The following is a 24203-nucleotide window of genomic DNA, read 5'->3' on the forward strand; positions in this document are numbered from 1 at the left end:
AGGCTTAAGAATTTTCCTTTGCCACAAGTTTTAAGGAATTTGATTCTGATGGGTTTTGGTATAGTTCTATTTCTTGTACTTGGGGTTGAGTTTCTTGGTTCTCATTTGTTTCCCTCTCTCAGGCAACACTGTCTGTCCTGTGCTGCCTAATATCCGATATTTGAAAACTGTCTCATATATTTTGTGTTTAAAAATTTTCAAATGGGTAACTCCAATCTCTATTATATTTTGGCCAGAGGCAAAAGTTCAATTTCACGTTTCCCATTTTTACCATATAAAAATTTTATTTTTTATACTTAGCTTTTAAATTCCATGATAAAAATGTTTCATCTGCACACATAAAGTTACTAGAATTGTTTTATTTATCCCACCTCTTTTAATACACATTATGTGCATTTATAGAAAAAGGCAATAGGAAAATATTAATGGATTTAAATACAGCATGTAGGCAAAACACACTTTTATGTTTTCTAAACCTGTTTGATACTGATATAGAAGGAAGCTTGTTACAAATCATAATGCTTTCAATAATCTGTCAGGAAAGAAAGATCATATTAGCACCCTTTTACATTTCAACACAAACGTATTCTCTGAGCCACACTAGGAAAAAGTAGTATTTCTGTTTTTATTTCTGGAAGTCATCATTAGTACGTTTACACTTATTAAATACATCCTCAAAATTTCCATCACTTGGGAAAACCATAAAGTTAGTAAGCTAGCTAGGTTTCTTTATTATTTTAGTAAATATTTTTATCTCCAAAGTCAAAATTGGGCAGGAGTGCTGTATACAAGGTACATAGCTTACATCTTTGGGACAGGAGACAATAAGAAGGTAAACAAGCCTGGAGCCCTCCTAATCTTATACAACTAACACCGTAGATCATGGCAGGTAGATGTACACATCCACCCATTCGCAAAGAGGTGTAAATTCTTTTGACAATGAACTTTCTAAATTTTACGGTAAGGTCAACAATAAAAAACAATACACACAGCACACAAATAATTAGAGAAAGTTAATGATATAAACCACAAAACAAAATAATCTACACTTCTCATTTGGAAGGGAAAAAAATAGGACTAATACTGTAATACTTAGCATCTAATATAAAATTTTCACTGATTATAAGTTGAATCATGTTGATCGAAACTTTACAGAGTAACTTTGCATTTTACTAATTCATAAGATAATCAGTAGATACGCAGCTCTAGTTGAGGCTTATAAACCCCTAAACGTTTTCACAGGTAAAGTGAAATTAGCTACAAAATACAAAACAGGAGTAGAGATTTGCCAGAAGTACAAAACACTAACATAGATGCAATAGGTATATAATGTAATCTGTGCAATTCAAAATTCCCAGAATTTTCTTATAAAATGTACAAGTAATAAATAATAGTCATACTTGACTTTATCAAGTTAACAAAATAATTACTAACCAACGTTGTGTTTTACTAGTCAATTGCTTAGAAACACCAATTGCCATTTTAAAATTATTTTCACCATAAAAATAGAAGGCATATCAAGCTCTTTAATCTTCAAACATCCAAAACAATTTGGAAGGCAATTATCAATCAAAAATATTATCTGTTAAAAAAAGGTAATTAAAAAACATACATAACCTATTTTTTTTTTTTTTTTTTGCACAATTTTCTTTTCTTATGAAAAAGGGCACTTAGTGTGTAGCTAAAGCTTTTGGAAAATAAAGATACTGCTGACTTTCCTACTAGGCAGATGACATGTACAGTTCTTAATATAAAAATATAAATATTTTTGACAGAGAAGATGAAATAGTGGTTGGTGTAAAATCCCATCACCATTTTACTTGAAAAAAACTTTTTTCCCCAAAGACCATAAAAACAATACTGATTCCATGCAGTTGTGTTGCCAGAAGCTTCTCCAATTACAAAACATTAAGGTATTCACTGAAATTTCAAAAGTGGGCCCGTAGTCTTTTGTTTTCTTCTCGTAGTCTTTCAATTTCAGCCACTAAACCTTCATTCACTGAGTATCTTTCCAGCAAAGAGTGCATTTCATTCTAGAAAAGGGGAAAATGCTTTTTAAATCATTGGCATTTCATTTATTTGGCAAGCTGTTTTACATACTTTCAGCTATCATATCTGTCATGTCCAATTAACTACCTGAATATTTCTTGTACTTAACCATCCTTACTACTTTGTTAATATAAATGAAAGATCACTGGTGAAAGTTATATATTTGCAAGGCTTATATTTGTACATGTGGGAAGCTTTTAACTTAAATAAACAAATAAATAAAAAATAAATAAATAAATAAATAAATAAATAAATAAATAAATAAAATGGCTGTGAAAAAGTAGCCTTAACTATTATAAGTTAAAAAGAAGAGGGACCAGTTAAAGTCTATTTTACTTACTAAATTTCTAAAATTCCCTATTTATTCTAGCAACTAGATATAATAAAGTAAAAATATATCACCCTTTAATGGACTCTTTTTAGATCCACAACTCTATACTTATTTAAAATAAAATATGTCATACATACCAATTGCATGTGAAACTGTTTAATCATCTCCACTTGTAAATTCACAATGTCCCTATGGCATGCTTCTCTAGGGAAGAATGTAAAATACTTGTTAGAATTACAATGGTTTTGCCAATTCTAGATCGTTCAAGAAAGTGGCTAACCTTTTCTCATTGTTTCAAATGATTGGATGTTAATAATAAAAATAATAATACCAACGTGTCTAGAATTTATTTACTATGTACTAGGCACTGTTTCTTGGAGAGAGAGAGAGAGAGGGCACATGAGCAGGGGAGAGGCAGAGAGAGAGAGGGAGAGAGGCTCTTAAGCAGGCTCCATGCTCAGCACAGAGCCCAACATGGAGCTCAGTCTCACGGCCTTGGGATCATTACCTGAGCCAAAATCAAGAGTTGGACGCTCAACTGACTGAGCCACCCAAGCGCCCATTTCTTGTACTTTAAGTGGAAGAACTCATTTAATCTTTACCATTAGGTGCAGTTATTACCTCCATTTTACCAACTAAGGAACTGAGTCACGGAGAAGTTAAAACTATCCAATCAAACCACCAGTAAACGGTGGAACTAGTATATAAACCCAGGCTGTCTACCTCTAGAACTCTCATTGTACTACATTCCTTAATATAGAAATTATCATTAAAGAAAGACAGAGGTGGGGCACCTGGGTGGCTCAGTCGGTTGAGCATCCGACTTCAGTTCAGGTCATGATCCATTGCGGTCTGTGAGTTCAAGCCCCGTGTCGGGCTCTGTGCTGACAGCTCAGAGCCTGGAGCCTGCTTCCCATTCTGTGTCTCCCTCTCTCTTTGCCCCTCCCCCGTTCATGCTCTGTCTCTCTCTCTCTGTGTCAAAAATATATAAGCATTAAAAAAAATAAATGAAAAAATAAAAAAATACAGAGATTTATATTACAATGAAATACATACAGATAATTTACTAGGTTATAATGTTTTAATTATTATCAATGTTTTAGCTATTAAAAAAATATCTCCAGTAGAGTAGAAAATGGGTATTTGGGTGGTTATAACAGAGGTTACCCAATAAAATGCAATTAATTAAGGCCTACAAAAGAATACATGAAAATTATGAAGTATAATAATAAAAGGATCATTCAGTCACCCACCACACAACTTATGAGCTAGAACATTAGCAAAATCATAGAAGCTTCCTATATGCTCTTCTCTGATTCCATCACTTACCTTAGGAGAAGCCCAAGAAAGAATTCACTCCTCTGATGAATTTTGTTTAAGCAAAGAAATCGTTTTTTAAAAAAACAACACACATCTGTCTAACATAGCATATACAGTCAATATATTTTCATTGTGCTTGTTTCTGAGTATTACAAAAATACCACATCCTATGTAGTACTGAGTAGTGCACATTTAAAAAATAACCCAGTACCATGTTTTCAACATTCATCTTCTATACATCTATAATTCACTGATTTCTGCTGGTGTATACATTCTCCTATCAACTGACATTTGGACTGTTTTCAAGATTTTACTGTTACAATGTTGTTATAAGCAATCGTGCATGTATCTCTCAATCCACATGTGCCAATTTCTATAGAGGATAGATCCATGAGTAGATACGCTGAATTAAAGGTTATGATCCAGATGTATACTTGTTCAGTTTTACAAAATAATGCAAATTATTTTCTGAAGTGGTAATATCCGTGGACTTGCTCATCATCCGTGTGAGAGAATTCCTCTTGCTCTACTTCCGCATCAAGGCTTGGTCTTGCCAGACTCTGCACAACATTCTCCCATCTAATGGGTGTGCAATAGTGTCCCACTGCATTTTCAGTTCTCTGATTGATCACAGGATTGGATCTCTCACCTTGTGTTCATAGACCATTCCTCTTCTGTGAAATGCTGGCACAGGTCTTTTCATCTTGTTTTTCTATTGAATGCCTTTTTTTCTTATTTATTTCTCTTTACATAACCTGATTCTTTGTTGGTTATATGAATACTGCAGATAGATTTTTGTCCTGCCGCTTTGTTAATGGTATCTTGTGATGGACAGTCATCAACGTTCTCTAGTTACTGACCTATTAACACAATCAAATTTACCCATCTATTTTTATAGGTAGTGTATCCTCTTATGTTTTGATAACTTCCCTACCCTGAAGTCATATATAAACTCTCTTACAATGCCTAAAACTTTACCCTTTAAACTTTTACTCTGGGTGGAATTGATTTTTTTTTAATAGCTGGGAATAGGGATCTATGCTTTTCCTCTGTCATATATCACATTTCTATATACGCACAGGTTTTTCTCTGGTCTATGTGCTTCTTTGGGGCAGTTTGTCCACCCTGTGCCAATGCTACACTGTTTTAATTATAGCTTAATAATTAAGCTTATCATCTGACAAAAAAAGTCCCCTTCAACCTTATTCTTCTCTGGAGTGTCTTGGTTATTCCTGGATCTTTTCTTCTTTCACATAAATTTTGAAATTATCCTGTCATTGTCTTCCAAAAACCCAGATAGGATTTGATTATAATTTTACTCAATCTATAGACTAATTTAGAAGAACTGACATCTTCATAATATCTTTCCACTTATTTAAGTATTAATGCTTTCTAATCAAATTTTAAATGTTTTTCTACAAAGATTTTTACCATCTTTGGTTAGATTTATTCCTAAGTACCTTACTTTTTTTGTTACAACTATACTTTAAAAATTCTCTCGGCTTACAAATTATGACAAAAGCTGTATTAAAAACAAACAGAAAACACCAGAGAACCATGAAAATTGCTAGGATTAAAGAAGCCATGGTCTTATAAAAGAGGGAAGTCTAGTAGGTAAGCCCCACCTTTCCCCCTGCCTTTCCCTGTGGGGGATGTACTGATACTCCCGTGTGGGGAAAAGAAGCTGAAGGGAAAGCAGTGGCCTGGAGCTTGAGAGAGTCTCACTGGGTAGGGCTGTGCTAGGTTGGGAACAGTCAGGACTGCCAAGGCTTTAAGGTACCGGATCCTGGAAAAGGGGTACCTGCAGAAAAGTAAACGTAAAATTGCACTCTCCCCTTGAGACACCTGTTGACTCCTAAGCTATGCCTGTCCTGGGTTAGATCGCAGGAAATCAAACACAAAGTAGCAACTAGAGCAGAAGAAGATTTTGGTGACCTTGTGATGCTGGGGAAATGGAAGCTAAAGTGCAGGACCCACCAAGGTGAAAAAGCCAAGTGAGACTCCAGACATTCAGCTGACATCCCAGAAGGGCACAGACTAAACTATAGGGATACAGGCAAACCAGAAATAAACTAGCCCCAAGGAAACCTGAAAGCCAGCAAGAAATGGAACAAAGTGATCTTCTTGCTGGAAGAAATTTAAATCTTCTTAAAAGACAATAAAAATAGAGCCACAGACATCTGCTTAGGATGTAATCTCTCCAACTCTGATGATGAGGTCAAGCCAGATAAACTATAAAATATACATGTTTAAATTCAACTTGAGAGTGCAAAGAACTCTAAATGCACCAAACTCTAGAAAACAAGAGACCCACAATTATTTTCATCCTCCACAGAGCAGTGGTGGGGAGACAGCAGCTGTTGACAGGGTAAGGAGAGCACGCTGAAATCTGTATAGATTTCTGGAGGCAAGTGAGGACTGGCTCAGCAGTTCAGAATCCCAAGGAGCCCTAGCCAAAAAGGAAGTCCCCATTCATGCACCAACGATGCACAGGCCTTCACTGAGGGCCTCTGGAAACAAGCAGGGGCAGAGCAGGGGGGCAGAGATGCACAGGTCTGTGAAGACTAAGGGCAGCGGCCAGTGAGCCCTCTGAAGCACTCTAGGCCCTCGCAGAGAAGGCAGCCAGCCTCCAAAGCTGAGGGAGAACAGCTGACAGAACCCCTCCACACCTCGCCTCCCCTGTCCCTCCACCGTAAGTGCGGCTGCTCAAGACTTCCTGAAGTCGGAACAAGTATATTTATAGAAATCCTCTGAGCCACTCTGGGTCCTGAGTCCCAAGCCAGGGCTGCCTTGGTTGACGGAGGGGCAGAAGAGTTGAGAGAGGCCCCGACTCACCCCTACTCTCCAGGTGCAGGCATGCAAGGCGGGCTGAAAGCTGAAGGCAGGGCAGTGCTGTCTTGCTCAGTCTGCCCCAGCATAAGAGCTTTCTCCCTTTCCAGCACTGCTTTACTCACATTATATTCAAGTCACTTTACCCAGACAATTCTGCTGTCCTGCCACATATATATGTTCCTGAAAAACCTCATATTCTTTAAAATTGTTGTGTTGGAAATAAGATGACCCGATTTTTAAAAAAGTAGCCTGTGTGTGTGTACACACACAGGAGAACAAATACTGCATGATTCTACTTATATGAGATCTCTAAAACAGTCAAATTCATGGAAGCAAAGAACAGAATTGTGGGCATCAGAGGTTGGAAAGAAAGGGAAACAGGAAGTTTCCAAACACAAATATAAAAGGTCAGTTATACAAAATGAGTAAGTTCAAGAGATCTGCCGTACAACATTGTGCCTATAGTTAGCAATACTGTATTACACAGTTAAAATGTTTTTATTCATTTTTGAGAGACAGAGAAAGAGAAAGAAAGAGAGAGAGAGAGAGAGAGAGAGAGAGAGAGAGAGAGAGAGATGGGGAGGGACAGAGAGATAGGGAGAGAGAATCCTATGCAGGCTCTGCATTGTCAGCATGGAGCCTGATATGGCGCTCAAACTCATGAACTGTGAGATCATGATCTGAGCTGATGTTAGACACTTAACTGAATAAGCCACTCAGGTGCGTCTATACTCAGGTGCCTCTTTCTTAAGAAGGCAGATCTCGGGGCGCCTGGGCGGCTCAGTCGGTTAAGCAGCCGACTTTGGCTCAGGTCACGATCTCGCGGTCCGTGAGTTCGAGCCCCGCGTCGGGCTCTGTGCTGACGGCTCGGAGCCTGGAGCCTGTTTCAGATTCTGTGTCTCCCTCTCTCTGACCCTCCCCCGTTCATGCTCTGTCTCTCTCTGTCTCAAAAATAAATAAACGTTAAAAATTTAAAAAAAAAAAAAAAAAAAAAAAAAAAAAAAAAAAAAAGAAGGCAGATCTCATTGCAAGTGTTCTTACCACAATAAAACTAAAACAAAAAAAAAAGGAAAAAGAAAGAAGAAAGAAAATAACAGGACTTAAGGAAAATGGATTGGAGCAGATTACTCAAAACTTAATTTTTTTTAATCTTTATTTATTTTTGAGAGTGAGAGAGAGAGAGAGAGTGTGTGTGAGCAGGGGAGGGGCAGAGAGAGGGAGTCACAGAATCCAAGGCAGGCTCCAAGCTCTGAGCTGTAAGCACAGAGCCCGACATGGGGCTCGAAACACAAACCGCGAGATCATGACCTGAGCCGAAGTCAGACGCTTAACCGACTGAGCCGCCCAGGAGCCCCCAGATTACTCAAAATCTATGCAACTTTGTAACAAAAACAATTAAACCCTAGTAAAAATACCAGCATAGTTTAAATATTGAATAATCAAAGACTTTACCTTAAAAAAAAGTGATGGCCACTTGATAAAAGGGTAAGAAAAAAAGAGAAAGGATTGGGGTCATCAAACATGGAGGCAAGGATAAAATACCCAAAGCTGGGGGATAATAACAAAGTAAGTCCTTCCTAACACAGAGCACACAGCCAAACCAGGTTAAGAGAAAGAGTATAGGAAGAGACAGCACTGATAGGTGGTTTGCTGCCTTCAGCTATGTTCATGGACTTGGTTTTAGTAGCCTTTACATGAACCAGCAAAATTTCCTCATCATATTGTCATCACTGTCCTATTTATCAATCACAAATGAATTAATTTACATTACTTAACACAACACATTGCACCTACCCCATTTAAACTACAAGGCCTTTGTGGGCAGATCATTCATTTTTGTACCCTTAGTATCCAGTACATATTCTAGGCACGTTGTAAATGTCAAAAATGATGATTTTCCTTTAAAAATGTATGTGTTACCATTTAAAAATATTTTTTTTCAAAAACCTTTTAACATTAAAAAGAAACATGCACCAACAAAAACTATATATCTTCTCTAATATTCTTGCTCAAGATATTCCAAATCAGAGCTAGAATACTAACTATATAGGTCCTAAGCGGGGGGCGGGGGGGTGGGGTGGGGGGGGGACACAAAAGATTCTAACTGAAAATAGTTTCTGATATATATTGTGATGATAGGTAAAAGGAAGTAACACTGTAGAACACATTCTTATAGTGTTCAAAATTCAAAGGATAAGACAATGATAGATCCAAGCAAAAAAACTTTTAATTCACTTTTACATCCTGATGCATTCCGTTTGAAAATATTCAGGGGGCGCCTGGGGTGGCTCAGTCAGTCAAGCATCTGACTCTTGATTTTGGCTCAGGTAATGATCTCACAGTTTGTGGGGTCGAGCCCCATCTATGAGCAGAGCCTGCTTAAGATTCTCTTGCTCCCTCTCTCTCTACCTCTCCCCTATGCATGCACTCTCTTTCTCTCCCTCTCTCTCTCAAACATAAATAAATAAACCTAAAAAAAAAAAACAACGAAAAATTCAGAATTCCTTTAAAAAATTCTTTCTCAACTATATTAGTACACATAGCATACTTAATAGGTGATTTATAAATACTGCAAGTAAGAATATCATTTGACCTTACCAGAATCTGTCCACACTTTTTAATGTTTATTTTTTGAGAGAAAGAGACAGAGCGAGCACATGGGTGCAAGTAGGGGAGGGGCAGAGAGAGAGGGGGACAGAGGATCTGAAGGGGGCTCTGTGCTGACAGCAGAGAGCCCAATACAGGGCTCGAACTCATGAACCATGAGATCATGACCAGAGCTGAAGTCAACGCTTAACCAACTGAGTCACCCCGGCGCCCCTGTCCACATTTTGATGATAAAAAAAATCCATGATGGCAGCTTGCCTGCTACACTGCCTTGCCAAGTCATCTAATAATTGCCATAGGTAAATATACATTTTCCTGGCTGACAGTCAATAAATTCAGTACAGCAAGACAACAAAACTCATCATGTTTTCTATGGTTTTATGGACCCTAAAACCTGGACAAAAGTAGCAACCACCAAAATTACTTATAGTTTTGGTTTTATACCCAATAAAAACAGCCAGTTAATGTCTAGATAGAAAGAGAAACTTCTCAATTACTACCTGAAAATTGAAAATAGTTTCTGATATATATTGTGATGATAGGTAAAAGGAAGTAACATTGTAGAACACATTCTTATAGTGACTTCTTACCTGAAGTCATCCAATGTCTCCTGTATCATATTCTGAATAAACCGGATTTGAACGGATGTCAATGGTGCATTTGGCCGATTATTTCCAATGGTATCAGCTATTTTTTCTGATAGTGAACTGGCAACTCCAGCAGTGACAGAGGATGCTATCTTTGGATCTAAAATAAAAAATGGAGAAAATATTAATAGTCAGCTTAAACTAAGAGATATCAAACATTTGTAAATAAGATTTGGCACGAGAAGACTAGAAAAACAGGTAAAGAACAGCATTCCTGTGACATTTAGAAAAACTCACTGTCTGGAATACAAATCTTAGAAACTTTCTAGGACATTATTTCTAATACCCATTTATCTATCTATATGAACTGCCAACTGTCTAATATAATAACATATGACAGAGGGATTAATCTTGAAGAATCTCGGAACCATTTCCTCTTACAAAAGATGAATGTGACATGTTGCACCACAAACTAGATAAACCAAGACTATTAAACATAAACAGAGGGAATACAGAAGTAAAGTACTGCTACAAGCAAAGCCCCAGAGTTTACGCTAATACGTCCACAGAAACCTTAAAGCGAAATATATCTAAATAAGAGTTTCTTCCATACAAAGAGTCGTTTTCTATAGATAACTCTTATAAATGAAACAAATACTCCATTAAATGTGATCAAGTTTTTAGGATCTATGGCATGAACCCTACATTAATATGGAATACGGCTTTAGTATGGAAGGGGACAAAAAGACAATTCCAGGTAGTTAATGACTCATTTCCAAAGGGTCCTACGTTATATTCCTATTTGTACCATATTAGATCAAGACCCTTACATATTAGATTGAAAATAAAATTCAGACCAAAGGAGTATCGAATCAGGTTGTTGAGTTTAACCATTCATACGCATGTCACTGTCCTCTAGTAAGAGTCACAGTAGAAAAGTGTTGTAAATTTTAAACTCCTTTACATTTCTTACCCTGTGATCACTCTATTTATTTATCCTTTTCAAGTTAACTAGAGGGAGTTTTCAACCTAACACTTTCAAACATCAGAGAGTTTTATGTACTTACTTGGAGTTGAGGATCCATTGACCGGGGGTTCATATATTAACTGGGCTTCGATTTCTTTCTCTGGCTTTTCAAATTTCTCAGGACTTCTTGTTTGGTTAGATGGTGGAGAGGTATTCAGATTTCCAGTTTCAGCACCAGGGATCAACTTTGCAAACTTCACATTGAAAATAAAAAAATTCATATGTAAATTTTGGTTTTACCCTTATTATACATATAATTTATACCTTCTTATCTTTTTTTCTAGTAGGTAGGGTCAGGAAAATGAAAAATAAGAGGGATATAGAAGGAGAAAAAAAAAATTGCTACAACTAGTGGCAAAATAAATCCTGTCCACGAATCAAAAACAATTTCAATGAGAACATGATGGGGAAGAGCTCACTTACTAACCATCTGCTGTTGAGTATCTTTAAAATGGTAATCACAGGCAAAAAACAAACAAACAAACAAACAAACAAAAAACAACCAGACTCTCCCATGGTAACTAGTCAGAAATATTTGAGAAGTCAAAAAACATTTTTGTACTTCTTCAATATCTTTCCAGTATCATCCTAAAAAAATCAATATGAAAATAAACAGACATACTATAGAACAGACTCAGCCTTTCTGGTAACATTTGATCATTTTAAGCCCTTATGTAGCAAATTAACTTCTATTTTGGATACTGTATCAGAGCAGAAGATAATAAGGATCTATTATATTCTTAGCTCCACCCCTTTGCTCTAAGACTTAGGGTAAATGACTTGACTACCAATTGGTGCTTTCTGCAGCAATGGAAATAAATTCTAAAAAACTCAGGTATAAACTATTCTTAGACAGTCATGTATTTTGTCTTAGAAAAAAACAATTTAAGTTTACATCTGCTTTTACCTCCAAAGTTTTCAAAGACAGATTTCAAAAGTATCCTTTAGTTTTTAACACATGACATCAAGGTTCAAGAATGTTTTTCTAGCTGGTAGATGTACAGCACTGTTAGTAATCAGGACACATCCCTGGCAGCTGCCCACTTCCTGTCTAGTGATGAGCTTCCTTATGCTACTGACAAATCCACACAGCGAGTTCAGTATCGTTTTCAGGCAGATACCTGTTTGAAGGAGTCCTTAGGTTCCTGTTTTCCCAGATATATTTTCTTAGATTCAGCTGTCAGATCATGATTTTCATTTTCTTCTTTCCCTGGAGATCCCATAAAAACGCTAAGAGGACTAGAATGCAATACTGAAGTGCTTGACGTTCCTGGGTTTTTTCTTGGAGGAAAGACTGAGTTCAATTGTGGTAGAAAGTCAAGGCCTGAAAAACAGGAGAAAAAAAGCTATTTGCATATGATTTTCTCCAATCTTGAATATTTAAGAAAAGCACTTAATACGACAGACAGGTTAATATGGTAGAAAGACATGCGATTTGGATTCAGAAGACAGGTTCATTTGTCAGCTCTAGCCCTTATTTGAGATACACAAAATCTTGGGCAAAACTGTAAAACTCTTGTTTCCTGATCGGTAAATGTGATGCTGACATCCATCTGTCTGAGTAGTAAGGCTTAAAAAAGAAATATTATACGTAAAAATACTTTGAAAATCACAAAGCCCAATTAATGTTTTAGTCAATATTATTAGTTTTTGATAACTGAAAATTGTTAATTTAGCATATATCTGCAGCATATCTTGATAGGCAGCCTCTAAGATGGCTCTGAATGATCCCTGCCTTCTGGCATGGATCCATGCCCTCGAGTAATTCCCTCCCTTTGAATGTGGGCTGAGCCTAGAAACTTGCTTCCGAAGAAGAGAATACAGCCAGAATGGTGGGGTGTCACTTCCAAGATTAGGTTACAAACACGCCGCAGCTTTCATTTTGAGGGCCCTCTCTCACTGTCTTGCTCACCGGCTCTGAGGGAAGCCGGCTGCCATGTTGTCAGGTGCCCTGTAAGAGGCCCACATGGGAAGGACTGGTATATTCCGCTAGTAGGCACATGAATGATCATGCAAGTAGATCCGTGCCCAGTCAACCCTGGAGATGACTGCAGCCCTGTTGATTTCCTGATTAAACTAAGCCATGCTCAGATTTTTAACCCACAATTATGAGGTGATAAATATTCTTTTAAGCTTCAATGTGTTGGGGTGATTTGTTACACATCAATAGATAACACAATACCATTTTTAATTTTCATAAAAATACTTCTCAGTAGTTCTTACCATCTTTGCCTATGGACTCATCACCTCCCTTGTTAACCACAGCATCTATAATAAAATTAGAAAATCAAATTTTTTAAATCGTGAAAAAGAAGCCATAGCAAATTAAGATTCCTATTTATTCTCCAAAGAGTTCGATTTCAAAAAGGAAAAGTTACAGTTGGGACTCATATAAACTTCCCTTTTCACTCTTCTACCTTCATGCAGAGCAGCAAGTATGAAAAGTAATTCTACGGTATAGGGTCGTTTAATGAGACAGCAAGGTGTATGAGAAACGCATTGCAGTAGGCTCCAGAAATCTATAATCCAGTTCTGCCTATACCACTCAATAGCTCTATGACCTTAGACAAGCTTTTTATACGATTAGCTTTAGTTTCTGCAACTACATAATGAAGATAATGTCTGGACCACCTCACAAAATTGTTTTGAGGGTCAACTGAAACAATGTGAAACTATTTTGCAATACAATGATATAAAAAAACATAAGTTTCCATTATGTATAAGAAAATTCCAATACTGTAATACTATTCATTTACCAATTAATATCCAAAAGTTGTTCAACTCCATTTTAGCTAATTAATAGAAAAATGGGCAAAAGTTATAAAAAATTCACCAAAAATTCAAATGGCCAATAAATTATCATATATGATTATCACAGTAATAGGACTATCATCCATCCATCCATCTGCATGTGTGTATATATACCTACTAATTGTACAACAAACACACACTTTATTTTATTTATTTATTTTTATTATTTTACACAGCCTTCACACCCAGTACAGGGCCTGAACACTCAGAACCCTGAGATCAAGAGTCAGATGCTTACCCAACTGAGCCACCCATGCACTACCCCTTCTTTATTTTACACATATACTTTAAGAAATTATTAGTTTTCCCTTAACAAAAGCAGAAATATTCTTACTCAAAAGATGAAGACATTAAGGCAAACAGATTAAGCCTTTTTCCTAAGCAGAGTTGAATTCTTGAGATCAAAAAACAAGTCTCTTGACAATGAAAATCAGTAGTATATTTATTATCCATGTTTTTTTCTTATTAATGATATGAAAGTCTAATAAATGAAGGGCATAAGGCTCAAATTCTAATCATATTTTTAAAAAGTAAAGAAGAATTTCTATCCTTTATTCATTTCTCTTAAAAACCATTAAAGAGAATTTCATTTATGACTCAAACACTTTCAAAAAGCCCCTTCCTACATTCTTCAATTCAAAAGTTACCCCAGGGGTTCTCATAAGCCAAAGCTCCCCAGATGGTTACTAACCTCCAAAACCTTTCTCAACTCCAGCCCATGCCATTCTACTCTCCTTTGCCCACATCTTTCCTGTCTTTATTCTTTAACTATGTAGTCTGACCTCTCTTCATCCTGAAAGAAAGGAATCCTTTCTCTTTCATTAGGTGGAAGACAGGGAAATCTGACCTGGCAAATAGTCATTTTCAGGGCATGGTAAGGCATAAAGCACTAAGTAATTCTGTGCCATCACACATGTACTTTATTTTTTTTAAGATATTTATTTTTTTAATGTTTATTTATTCTTGAGAGAGAGAGAGAGAGAGAGAGAGAGAGAGAGAGAGAGAGAGAGAGAGAGGCGTGGAGAAAGGGAGACACAGAATCGGAAGCAGGCTCCAGGCTCTAAGCTGTCAGCACAGAGCCCAAGACGGGGCTCAAAGTCACGAGCTTGAGATCACAAACTAAGCTGAAGTTGGACATTTAACCAACTGAGCCACCCAGGCACTCCTGCTTATTCTAATTATGAAATTAACTGTAGAAAATTTGGAAAGTAGATAATTTTAAAGAAAAAATGAAACTCTATAAGATCAAGAGTGGATGTAACAATTTAAACATACTGCTACTGCTGACATTTAGGTTTGCTCCAGAGTTTCAATATCATAAACAGTAAACATACAAATCTTTGTAGGATACTGTGAATATGTTATTAGGTAAATTTATAGAAACAGAATTAACGGGCCAAAGGGTATGGATATTTAAGCATGCCAAATTATGCTCTAGAAATTTACCCATATTGTTGATAATACTGCTGTTAGCAGTGAGACTATCCCATTAATGAAAACAGTAAGAACATCAGTACCAAAAAAACACATCCAAATAATGTGCCCGGTTCATACAGTATGAACAACAATGATATATGTTTCTATATATCAAAATGACAAGTTTTTTGTGTTTTTATTTTCTTTTTAATGGCAACATCTCCTAGCAATGGGGAGAGGAGGGAGGGAGGGAAGGAAATAGAGAGAGAGACTGTGTGTGTGTGTGTGTGTGTGTGTGTGTGTGTGTGTAGTACTTTCACACATAGTGTAAAAGATGAGGCAATCTATCACCTAGCCATATTTCTTCATGAAAACAATGAATAAATAACAATTAGATACTAATAATAAAAAACAATTTTTTTAGGTGAAAAGGTATTTTTTGCCTATCAAAATATCTAAGATTTTAAGATTTATTAGAAACTAAAAAACTGCCTATGGAGGCAAAATTTCCTTTAAGACACTTCTGTGGAAATTAAAATGCTAACTTGAGAGCTATTTGCATAGTTCCCATGTGACAATGACAAGCGTATACTTTAGAATGGTAACATCTGAAATATCAGGGCAAAGGAAAAGATACCACCCCAGGGACTGAGAAAATTAGCAACTGTCATGAACAGAAACAGACTGAAGCTATTACCCACATCTTTTAGCGAGACTAAAAATGTAATGACTGCCAGCAAGAGAACATGATCCTCTGATCTGAAAAGACTTACCATCTCTGATCGGTGAAAACATGTCACCTAAACTACTTTTTCCAGTATCATCAAAGCTGAAGAAATCCTGATTTTTCCCACTGTCCGTTTCCTTAGATATAATATCAGTGTTTATGCTTCGAGGCAAACCTTATAGGAAAATTAGATATAAAAATAAATGTTACTACAGCCAAAAAAAAAATTTATCATCAGAAGCTCAGTTCTAAAAATTAATGCATTACCATATCACTGGTAATATTACAACTACGAGCATCAGGAAAACAAAATAATATAACAACAGCTCAGTTAACCATGATTTTCATGTAATGAAGGGCTCCTCAAAAGCAAATAATCTATTCATTTATATAATACCATCTTATTTTAGCCTTTTTGATGAAATTTTTCTAAAATAATTTATATACTTTGCTACCCTCTTAAACAGAGTATACTGAACACAACCAACTTCTATTAGAACAGACTCACTTTTATGATCATCTATAAATGATTAAAGAAGTCTGTAAAGCATTTAGCATGATGCCTGACACAGAGCAGATTCAACTAATGTTAGCTCCTTTCCCCAACAGTAAATGGATCTCTTTTTGCCCTCTTCTGTCTTTTCCTTCACTAACAGTGGAAGCTTAACATGCTCTTGGTATTATCGACCTCAAATGACTTCACTAGCCTCTGGATAGTTTACTAGAAGGAAGGAAACCAGAATACTAAACTCATAAAGAATAGCATAGCAGACAATAATAAAGAGCCACACGGTTTTGTTTTCCCTGCCAGTATATAATGCAAGGGATTAGGGCAGGGACTTTGGAAGAGGAACTCTGTGAGCTCAGTAGCTTCTTGCTCATTTCTGGGTTGAGGACTAAGTTCTAGAAATTCGAGACCTGTGATGAAAATCTGGTATTTTAATTGGTAGCATGTTACTGTATTACACTATCATTTAAGTAGTGTTTTATTTGCTATCTTGGTCCCAAGATCCTGAAAAGCTAGGATAAAAACAAAGAACAGCCAGCATATCCAAAAATGTCCAAGTCTCTCAAATGAAATAAACTTTTATAATAGTACCTGATAGAAAGTTAAAATATTACTGAACATTTTTACATCACTATCATTGAAGTGTTTACACCAAGAGTTGAATTGTTATAAAGAAGAAATTTTCTCTTCTTCTTCTAGGTCGTTAAACATTACGAATGCATAACTCTAGCCTCTGGAACTTTAGGAAACAGAAGTTTAGTGTCATTTGGAAGTAGTGCTAAAGCCTTATGTTTTTACTTCTTAAATGGCTGTTTCCTACTGAAAGTGAGCACTAGCAATAAATCTGCAGAGGTTCTTTATTCTTTTTTAATTTTTTTAAATGTTTTTATTTATTTTTGAGACAGAGAGAGACAGAGCATGAGCAGGGGAGGGGCAGAGAGAGAGGTGCTCCAGGCTCTGAGCTGTCAGCACAGAGCTTGACGCGGGGCTCGAACCCATGGACCGTGAGATCATGACCTGAGTCGAAGTCGGACACTCAACCAACTGAGCCACCCAGGCGACCCGAGGTTCTTTATTTTTTATAAGTTTTTATTTAAATTACAGTTGGTTGGGGCGCCTGGGTGGCGCAGTCGGTTAAGCGTCCGACTTCAGCCAGGTCACGATCTCGCGGTCTGTGAGTTCGAGCCCCGCGTCAGGCTCTGGGCTGATGGCTCCGAGCCTGGAGCCTGTTTCCGATTCTGTGTCTCCCTCTCTCTCTGACCCTCCCCCGTTCATGCTCTGTCTCTCTCTGTCCCAAAAATAAATAAAAAACGTTGAAAAAAAAATTATTAAAAAAAAAAAAAAATAAAATAAATTACAGTTGGTTAACATACAGTATAATATTAGTTTCAGGTGTACAATATAATGAGTCAACACTTCCATACAAGACCCAGTGCTCATCACAAGTGCCCTCCTTAATCCTCATCACCTATTTCACCTATCCCCGACCCACCTCCCCTCTGGTAACAGTTTGTTCTCTAGAGTTAAGAAAAAGCAAAGCTGGAAGCAACACAATTCCAGACTTCAAGTTCTACTACAAGGCTGTAGTGATCAAAACAGTATGGTAGTGGCACAAAAATAGATACACAGATCAATGGAACAGAATAGAAATCCCACAAAGGAACTATATGGTCAATTAATCTTCAACAAAACAGGAAAGAAAATCTAGTGGGAAAAAGACAGTATCTTCAACAAATGATGTTGGGAAAACTGGACAGTAACATGTGGAAGAATGAAAGTGGACCACTTTCTTACACCATACACTTAACTCAAAATGGATCAAAGACCTAAATGTGAGACATGAAACCATTAAAATCTCAGAGGAGAACACAGGCAGTAACCTCTTTGACATGACTCACAGCAACTTCCTTCTAGATATGCCACCTGAGGAAACAAGAGCAAAAGTAAACTACTGGGGCTCCATCAAAATCAAAATCTTCTGCACAGCAAAGGAAACAATCAACAATACTAAAAGGCAACCTACGGAATGGGAGAAGATATCTGCAAATGACATATCTGATAAAGGGTTAGTATCCAAAATCTGTAAAGAACTTCTAAAACTCGACACTCAAAAAACAAATAATCCAATTAAGAATGGGTGGAAGACATGAATAGACATTTCTCCAAAGAAGACATGCAGATGACCAACAGACACACGAAAAGATGCTCAACATCACTGATCATCAGAGAAAGATGAATCAAAACTACAATGAGACATCACCTCACACCGGTCAGAATGGCTAAAATCAACAACACAAGAAACAACTGGTATTGGTGAAGATGTGGAGAAAGGGGAACCCTCTTGCACTGTTGGTGGGAATGCACTGGTTGGCGCCTTTAGTAGAGCAACATGAACTTTTTCAAATCTCAGACTCATTTTAGGGAGTTTAAAATAATAGTAATAGTAATGATGAAAACTGTGATGACAGTATTAGTAAAACCATAATTTACTGAGAGCCTATTGTGTGCCTACTGATATATTTTCTCTGGTTTTCATAATATCGCTAAAAGTTAAATATTATCTATGGAAGAAAAAATAAGACTCAAAGTGGTTAAAAAACTGCCCAAAGTCATCCTAGTAGGAAGTCACAGACCCAAGACTTATGTCTAACAAACTCTCTGTTTCAGAGCAGGGAAACGTACATGTATGTGTATGTAAGAGAGAGCAAACGATGAAGCAAATGTGGTAAAATTTATAAAACAGTGAATCTGCTGAAGAGTATACTAGAGCTCAGGAGTTCTTTATACTATTTTTGAAAATTTTCTATAAGTTTGCAATTATTTCAAAATAAAATTAATAAATAAAAGTTTCTAACTCTTTGTGGGTACAGGGCAAACATTCATTTTGTCAGAAACTTTGCTAATCAGCCAAGAGTTATCATTAATCAGTGACCCTGCAGACCCAAGTCTTGCATTTCCTAATTAATGCTGTCATCGTTACATGAGTTTCCTTATTAAAAACTAAATGAATAACAGTGAGATTTCATAAAGCGCAGAGTAAATGAGAGAAACTTTATTTAATTTTGGAAATATGAATAAAATCAGTAATAATAAAATTATCTTTGAAAATAGTGACAATTTTCATAATATAGTTAATTCAACATCTTGGCAAACATTACTCAAAGTTATATTTCAAACTTAATTTCTTCTTCTAAGTATATAGCAATAATATTTGTTTCCAGGAGTTCTTAAATAAGAACTAATTATTTTTTTATATAATATGTAATGACTTTTATGTAAGGATGATGTAGATATTAACAGAAAATTTATAATGAATATATATACTATTTTTTTAAAAAAGCTATTCCATACTATCAAGGCTAACAAAGTTTTGCTTCTACTTGAAAATCATAAACTCATGCTGAGAAGGTACCAACCAATACTTGTGTCCAAGTTAAGTATTTGTCCTGAAACCTTACAAAGACATGGATACATCCATTTCTAATGAGACTAGTTTGGAAACAGAGTGGTATATATACCATGCAAGCTTTTAAAAAATATGTTGTAAGGTGATAGTATAGCATAACTTAAAATAAAAAAAAAAAAAAAACGTTTTCAGGAATTGAGAAAAAAAGAATATTCTCTATAATAAACAGGGAAGCTTATCATCATATTACACCTTCACAAAGTCTAAATGAATTTTTTAAGAACCATTCTATCAATATGATTATTGGAGTAGAAGAAATTATTTAAAAATGACAACATTTTTGTTTATTTTTGTTTAACAAACTACTAATATACTGCTTAATAGGTACCAGGCACTGTTCAGCACTTAAATAAATTCACTTCATCACCTGACTTACTTTGTTATGAAATATGAAATAAAAGAAGCCACTAATAGCTTTTTTTGTAACTCAGAGATCAAATCAAAGTGACAACATCAAAGAATCATATCCTCTATTGATTAATTTGTAGACACAAGACATCCAGTCTGGAGTGGTATTAAGGATAATTTCTAAATTGGTATTATTCTATTTGTAAGATAATATTTCTTACAACAAAAGTTCAGCTAGGGGCACCTGGATGGCTCGGTCGGTTGAGCGTCTGACTTTGGTTTAGGTCACGATCTCATAGTTCCTGGGTTTGAGCCCCGCGTCGGGCCCTGGGCTGACAGCTCTGAGCCTGGAGCCTGCTTTGGATTCTGTGCCTCCCTCTCTCTCTCTGCCCCTCCCCCACTTGTGCTCTGCTTCTCTGTCAAAAATAAATAAACATTAAAAAAAAAAAGTTTAGCTAAATAGATTAAGTACCTTTCATTAATTTTTAAAAAATTTATAGCTCAAGTTAAAATGGTCACTTCTTCCATTTTTACCATCTACTAATAATTTTACTTAAATACACAAGTGAATTTGAGTTCTAGGCTCTTGAAGAAAGTGCTAATAATACATATTGGGGTGGGGTGCCGGGTGGAAACTCCAAATACCATAAACGCGTAAGCAGCATTTACCTGCTTTGTCTTGAACAGCAACTGCTCCTTTTCCCCCAGCTGTTGTCATGGGCTGTGGGAGAGCTGTGCCAGTGGAAGAGGTGGCTGCTTCTCGGCCGACTCCAGAATTCTGAACTCCTCCACTGGTAGTGCTCGCATTAATGGCTCGTTTGTTCACAGCTGTGGGCTTATTTGAACAGCCTTTATTTAAACTTGACTGAAATGTAATGGAATATTTAAAAGCTCAGGTTTCTAATGCTCCATAGTATACATTAATATTTTATCAATTCCTTGTTAGGATAAAAATACATATATTTTCCCTTACAAATCTTAAGCCTCCTGATGAATCTGAGAGTTTCCCTCTGAACCAAAAAGCCTTTTAAAATATTTTTGAAGAAATACGAGAATTAAGTACAAAAAAATAGTTTAAAACCAAGTATCAAATAACTTTGTATCAAAACTATTTAAAATGCTTTCATACAAGAATGATCATAAAGCAAAACTACAATGTGTTTAATGGACAAAATATGACTTCCATATTCTGAGCTACACTTATTTAGTAAAATCAAAAACAATCAAAAGAAAGAAAATACCTTACCTTAGAAAGAGCAGTGGAGTACTGAAATGCTATACATCGCACAGAAGTCTTGTGAGCAGTGATGGTTTTAACTGGTGATTTCAACATCCTTAAATCATATTGATATATTTTCCCACGGGAAGATCCAATAGCCAAAGTGGCTCCATCAGGCATGAAATCTACTGCAGTTAGAGGGGTATCGGCCACTAGCGTTTTCACTAGCCTTTGGAAAGGGGAACAAAGTCTATGTAGGTATGTGAGTACATACAGGTATACAAGCATATGTGACGTTAGACAGCTATCGACCAAAACCAAAGTTACTTAGAATACACATTCCAAATATTTGCATAAAGCAGAAATTCAGAATTAGACTTAGAGACATTTCTAATACAATGGCAGATAAAGGAACTGCTGAACACAACATCGTATTTTTCTATTCACTTCCAACAGGTTAAGTTCTACATCTTCAGAAGCAATATGTATTCCTTTGAGTAATTACTACTTTGACAGTGAACGTGACAGACTTCCTGGTGTTACTCCACAAACAAGGGTTCTAGTCTCAGGGTTAAGGAGGCCCTAAGTATCCCCCTTCCATTTATTGACCTGCTCAAGTCTCAAGAGGACTATGACCTTTCATCACAGGGGAGCAGCTGTGCATTTCTTGACCAAAAAGCTAACAATCCATGTAGCTTGATCCTCATGAAGCCAACACAGAAATATGGATACTGACCTGCTGAAGCTGAGCTTTTTGCCACAGTGTCTGGTGTACGAGAGAAATGCTTACTGACTCTTAAGGTTCTCAGCAAATTAGTTAACAAGAAAGAGTAAAACAGAACAATTTTTAAAAAAGAAGAAAGTGAAACAAGTAAACTTTTAACAAGGGCTGATAGTGGGTCCTTCCCTAGTAGTAACATTACCATTTTCTTCCACACAATCTTTAGATATGGTTAGGTGTTTTGAATACACCTGTAGCACTCTTATAACCATTTTTTTTTTTAACAGCTAACGAAGCACAGCTATAACTGTAAGAAAGAAGGCACAACTGACCCAGATACTTAAAAGATTACATACCCTTTAGCTCTAGATCAGTGGTTCTCAACTAAGGGCAATTTTGCTACTCTTGCTAATTTGGGGAATACTACTAGCATCTAGTGGGTAGAGGCCAGGGACGCTGCTGAATATTCTACGATACCCAGGACAGCCACCCCACCCCCTGCCCCCGCATCCCACATCCAAGAATTATCCAGCCCAAAATGTTAGCAGTTTAGAAACAATGCTGTAGATAATGAATTTTAAAGCAAATTAATCATATTGCCTTAAAAAATATATTCAGTTGTATTTTTGTAAAGAATACTATGCTAAAATAAAGATGTGCAATCATTAACATGCTATTCTTAACATTCATCATCCAGATGTACTCTAAAGAACATCCACATTTCATCTATTTTTTTCTGCATGCGAGAAAAAAGAGAAAAATTTATCTTTTAGATATCAAGTACACAAACTTTAGATGTCCCAAACATTAATCAGAGGTCTATGTAAATCACAAATATGTCTGCTAATGAGATTATAGTTATTTGTTACTAAATTAAGAAATGATCATGTCACACTTACTTCTTACTTGAAGTATCATAGAGAATGATTCTTTTATCCAAGCCTATAGTCACAAATAGCAATTCATTGACAGGAGAAAAACAGATGCCAGAAGCTGGAGCTTTATGTGTACTGTCAAAGTTATGGTATGGACTCTGGCTATTCACATCCCAGAGAGTTACTACTCCGTTATCCGAAACACTGCCCAGTAGTGATTTCTTAAACAAGGAGTACTTCAAGTGCCGAACAGACTATGAAAATAGGAATAAATTTTATGTAACTGTAAGCATTCATAAGAACATTTTATATAAACTATATAAATAATGGCCAACCATCAACCACACTATTCACAGGGGATTTAGGACCTCTCTGGTTTATACAGTAACAGGTTTTAATTATGACAACCATAAAATCATTTAGTGGGTTATAAGATGACCCCAATACATACCAATATTCTAGTAATTAAATCTGTCATGATTTTATTATCTTGGAATAGAGCTACCTCAATCTCCCCTTTTGCGGAGGAAAAATACAAGATGTTGAGATTACTACGTTAATTCATCAGGATTAGGAACATCTACCATAAATAAAAGGCCCAGTAGTAGCCAATCACAGCCAAAACACGAACAAGTGTAAGAGAACACTGGCAGAGAATGAGCAATATTTCAAATTTATTTTCTATATGTATTTTAGATATTTGGATATATTTGTTTGAATCTGAGCATCTGATGTACTAGCAATTTAACACCTGAAGCATAATAAAAAATTAACTAAATCACAAAGAAATAATTGACAACACTATAGACTGGGAATGGATAATATCCATTCTTTCAAAGGCATCAGCCTGAGGGCAATACTGGCCTTTCTCTAAACACTCCTCCCTGGGGGCAGTGGAGACATACTCTCTTTCTAGTTTCTGTTGGACCAGAATAAACAAAGATTCAGTTTGAGTAAACAGGTCTTGAATTAAAACTGGATGAATTTTATCCACTTTTACTAAAATGTTGCTTTCAAACTTGTATTGATATTATCATTCACTGAGCAGAGGATTAAATATTTTACATTTAAACTAATTTTTCACTGCACAGAACCAGCAATATAAACATAGAAATTAAAAGTAGAATCCACAGAGTGGGAAACTGGCTCTAAGAGATCTTCAAAGAATTAAGTTACAGTACTGAATAAAGCAATAAAGCAGTCACTAGTAGGAGATAGTAGCCATATATATATATATATATATATATATATATATATATATATATATATATATATTATATACACATATATATATATATATATATATATATATTATATACACACATACATATAATAGGTTCCAGATAAAACTGGCACAGA

At 36.1% G+C, this 24203-nt stretch overlaps 1 protein-coding gene across 4 annotated transcripts in view; it reads right to left on the reverse strand.

Moving 5' to 3' along the window:
• Positions 1 to 339: 339 nt before the first annotated feature.
• The window catches only part of NEDD1 (NEDD1 gamma-tubulin ring complex targeting factor), a 47801-nt gene continuing 23937 nt past the window's right edge, over positions 340 to 24203 (reverse strand). For 3 of the 4 annotated variants that reach the window (XM_053894910.1, XM_053894909.1, XM_053894912.1), the window contains 10 exons: positions 22869 to 23098; positions 21276 to 21477; positions 20699 to 20894; positions 15754 to 15882; positions 12977 to 13021; positions 11875 to 12077; positions 10794 to 10947; positions 9730 to 9886; positions 2518 to 2584; positions 340 to 2033 (listed from right to left, as the gene is read on the reverse strand). In XM_053894910.1, coding sequence (XP_053750885.1) covers positions 1929 to 2033; positions 2518 to 2584; positions 9730 to 9886; positions 10794 to 10947; positions 11875 to 12077; positions 12977 to 13021; positions 15754 to 15882; positions 20699 to 20894; positions 21276 to 21477; positions 22869 to 23098 — 1488 coding nt within the window. In that variant the 3' untranslated portion in view covers positions 340 to 1928. The remainder of the gene's footprint in view (positions 2034 to 2517; positions 2585 to 9729; positions 9887 to 10793; positions 10948 to 11874; positions 12078 to 12976; positions 13022 to 15753; positions 15883 to 20698; positions 20895 to 21275; positions 21478 to 22868; positions 23099 to 24203) is intronic. The other variant, XM_053894911.1, reaches the window with a different exon arrangement.

The sequence above is a fragment of the Panthera pardus genome, unplaced genomic scaffold (assembly GCF_024362965.1).
Source record: "Panthera pardus isolate Hobbes unplaced genomic scaffold, ASM2436296v1 HiC_scaffold_6, whole genome shotgun sequence".
Lineage (NCBI taxonomy): Eukaryota > Metazoa > Chordata > Mammalia > Carnivora > Felidae > Panthera > Panthera pardus.